At 37.6% G+C, this 3769-nt stretch overlaps 1 protein-coding gene across 1 annotated transcript; it reads left to right on the top strand.

Moving 5' to 3' along the window:
• Positions 1–576: 576 nt before the first annotated feature.
• LOC309840148 (olfactory receptor 51H1-like) lies at positions 577–1524 on the top strand (the record flags this gene model as incomplete). Its single annotated transcript, XM_082682222.1, has 1 exon — positions 577–1524. The coding sequence occupies one exon, from the start codon at positions 577–579 to the stop codon at positions 1522–1524; it is 948 nt and encodes a 315-aa protein (XP_082538348.1).
• Positions 1525–3769: the final 2245 nt, after the last annotated feature.

The following is a 3769-nucleotide window of genomic DNA, read 5'->3' as shown; positions in this document are numbered from 1 at the left end:
AAAAAAATAACAAAAATAAAATGAGGTTATGGAAAATTATAAATTATTAAAATTTATGAAGATTAAATATTAATTTGAAGAGTTTTATCACTAATGTGTTATTTACAAATGTTGGCCATTATAAATACAGTGACACAGATGCAAAGGCATGTGGAAAAATACACACACATATATGTATACTATATATATGTGAGCATGTAAGACTATATGTGTGTGAATATACACACATAGATTTGTATGAATATGGGTTTGTGCTGGCAGTGGAATTGTGTGTAGGTATTTGTGTGGTAGTAGTGATGTGAGTTTAGTGGGTTTTTTGATTATTTAGCAAAATGCTTTACACTATTAAGCCCTTGGGTCCCGCTGCTTCATCTTATGTGATTATCTAGGAAGCAAAGGGACAAAGTGATTAAAAAAAACTCCTAGACTCTGTTTTCAACATAACTGCCTCCCCCGGCTGTTTCTCTTCTATATTCATAAAACCATTTACCTATCTTCTATGAAAATATATTTTCAATTTAGGAGCTACAAGCCAAGTGGGAGAGTCCAGCTTCCCCCAACAGCGACAACATGACAATGAACTCAAATGCATCACAGGCCAACCATCACAGTTTCATTTTAACAGGTATCCCTGGGATGCCAGATAAAAATGCATGGATGGCCTTTCCCTTGGGATTTCTCTACACACTAACTCTCCTTGGAAATGGTACCATTTTGGTTGTCATCAAGGTAGATGAGAGTCTCCATGAGCCTATGTACTACTTCCTCTCCATCTTGGCTTTCACTGATATTAGTCTCTCCATGTCCACCTTGCCCTCCATGCTCAGCATCTTCTGGTTTAATGCCCCTGAAATTCCCTTTGATGCGTGCATTACACAGATGTTTTTCATCCATGGATTTGGAGTGGTAGAATCAGGAGTTTTAGTGTCCATGGCCTTTGACAGATTTGTGGCCATCCGAGACCCATTACGCTATGCTTCTGTCCTCACCCATGGCATCATTGGAAAGATTGGAATAACTGTCCTCATCCGGGCAATCTGTGTAGTCTTCCCTGTTCCCTTCCTTATAAAGCGGCTACCGTTTTGCCGTTCCAATGTCTTGTCTCATTCATACTGTCTCCACCAAGATGCAATGCGGCTAGCCTGTGCCAGCACCCGCATTAACAGTCTCTATGGACTCATCATAGTCATCTTCACATTGGGGCTGGATGCCCTCATCATTCTCTTTTCTTATGTGCTCATCTTAAAGACTGTGCTGGGCATTGCTTCCAGAGATGAAAGGCTCAAAGCCCTCAACACCTGCCTCTCTCACATCTGTGCTGTGCTCCTCTTCTATATTCCTCTCATTGGTGTCACCATGATCCACAGATTTGGGAAGCATTTGTCACCAGTAGTCCACACACTCATGGCCAATATCTATCTGTTACTCCCCCCTGTACTCAATCCCATTGTCTATAGTGTGAAGACCAAGCAGATACGAAGGCGGATCATAAACATGTTCCAGAGGAAAATGAACAGGACCTAGGAAAATGGAGTCAAGTATAAGGTGCAACAGTTTCAGCAGTTTCAATGCAGCCAAATTATGTACTCTAGTAAAATGCAAGGATGGGTAAAAGGCTAGTAAAAGGCTTGTGGGTGACGATACAACACTAGTCATTCTTATTCTGTATATACTCCATTTTGAAATGTACACATTTCGATATCTGGTATCATATACAAAATCTAATTTAATTAAACTATAATTTTCTTCTTTTAAACTAGAGATAAGCATCAGTAATGATAAATTATCACCTGCTTATCTAGATAACACTTATGGGTATTTACTCATATAACATGAAGTAATATTCTTTCTTTAATTATCAGCTAAATAATATTTACATAAAGAAGGATTCTGGAAGCCCAATAGCACTACTGAAGGGTTGGGTCTCTCAGATATTGTTTTGTTTTGTTTTTTCTTTAAAATAGAGCAAAGGAAACTGTTACAAAATCAAATAGCATTTAAGTTTTGGTATTTATGGAGTAAAGTAAATGACAAAATTAAAACAGACACATCTGTGATTATTTAATTTACTCCTTTTCTTTTAAGGAATATCACTTCTTTACAGATTTGTAGTAGTCCTAGTTTTCTGCCACATGCTTAGTAGAATAATGGGTGTTTTGTCTTTACTCTTTTGACCCAGTATGAGTAAGGTATATTTTGCTGTGTACTAGAGGATCCAACAAAACTTGACCAAGTAAAATTACTCCTGGGCATTTTATGAGGACTAGTAAAAACTTTCAGCACTGAGAAAAAGTTTAAGAAAACAGTGAGGGTGGCGGGTAGGGAGATGGGGTAACTGGGTGATAGACATTAAGGAGGGTACTGGATGTAATGAGCACTGGGTGTTTTATGCTAGTGATGAATATGTAAATGTTACCCCTGAAATTAATAGTATACTCTATGTTAATTAAATTGAATTTAAATAAATTTTTTTTTTAAAAGAGAGCAGTAAACACATGTGTTGAGGATGAGTATGTCAAATGCAATGTGTCTTTGCATTGATGCTGGTTCCTGTTTTAAGTATTTTATTAATCATGAAACAATGAATTTGCTGGGAGGATTACTTGTTCCTTCAATGAATATGCATTTAACCCTAATGAAATGCCAGTCATGATGCTAGATCTGGAAATACAGAGGAAAATGTACTAATTTACTGCTTAATCCTTGGCACAGTTCTCGGAAAAGAAATATATATACAAGTCAAGTAGGTATTACACTTCAGTATCACATTTATTAATAGTAATGGATAATGCTATTTTCCTTTAAATACCTTTTTTAAAAAAAGATTGTATTTATTAAGAGAGCAAGAGCAAGCAGGGGGATGGGGCAGGGGGAAAGAGTGAGAGAAAGAATCCCAAGGAAGACTCCACACTGAGGATCCCCACACAAGGTTCAAGCTCTCAACACTGAGATCACGACCTGAGCCAAAATCAAGAGCTGGACACTGAGCTAACTGAGCTACCTAGGTGCCCCTGCCTTTATATATCTTAATATCCTTGCAACAATCTTTGAGAGTAGGTGTTAGCAACATTTTACACACGGGGAAATAAGTTTTAGAGTAGTTAAGTAACTTGCTCAAGTTAAATAGTTTTTTTTTTTTTTAAGATTTTATTTATTTATCAGAGGGGGGGGGGAGAGAGTGAGCACAGGCAGACAGAATGGCAGGCAGAGGCAGAGGGAGAAGCAGGCTCCCTGCTGAGCAAGGAGCCCGATGCGGGACTCGATCCCAGGACGCTGGGATCATGACCTGAGCCGAAGGCAGCTGCTTAACCAACTGAGCCACCCAGGCGTCCCAAGTTAAATAGTTTTTTTAAGTGTCAGAACTAGATTTAAATTTGGATCTGTTGATTTTAAAGCCTGTAAAGTGAAACTTAATCCATGTATCAGGGTTTCCTAGGCTTGCAAACAAATTCCATGAAGAGGGAATGAAGGAGTGATTCTAAGACACAGCTGCATGAGAGATAAACTAGTAATTAATATTGTCAAAACCTTATGGAAGAAGTTCATCTTGCCAAGACGGAAGTAAACAATGGGAATTACTTGAAAATGGTTGGTTGGTATAGAAGGCAAATATCAGCCAAGGCTTCAGTATCGATATCATCTAAATGAAAAACATGAATCCCATAAAGGACACTTTATAATCAGTTAGCCTACAAGGAGAAAAAAAATATATAACTTTGATTTGTATTTAAATTTATATCAGTCTTCAAAAACATTTATTTTTCTTAAT

This window comes from Mustela nivalis (genome assembly GCF_964662115.1).
Source record: "Mustela nivalis genome assembly, chromosome: 9".
NCBI lineage: Eukaryota > Metazoa > Chordata > Mammalia > Carnivora > Mustelidae > Mustela > Mustela nivalis.
Note: the sequence above shows the minus strand (reverse complement) of the source record. Positions and strands in the feature narration are given on the sequence as shown.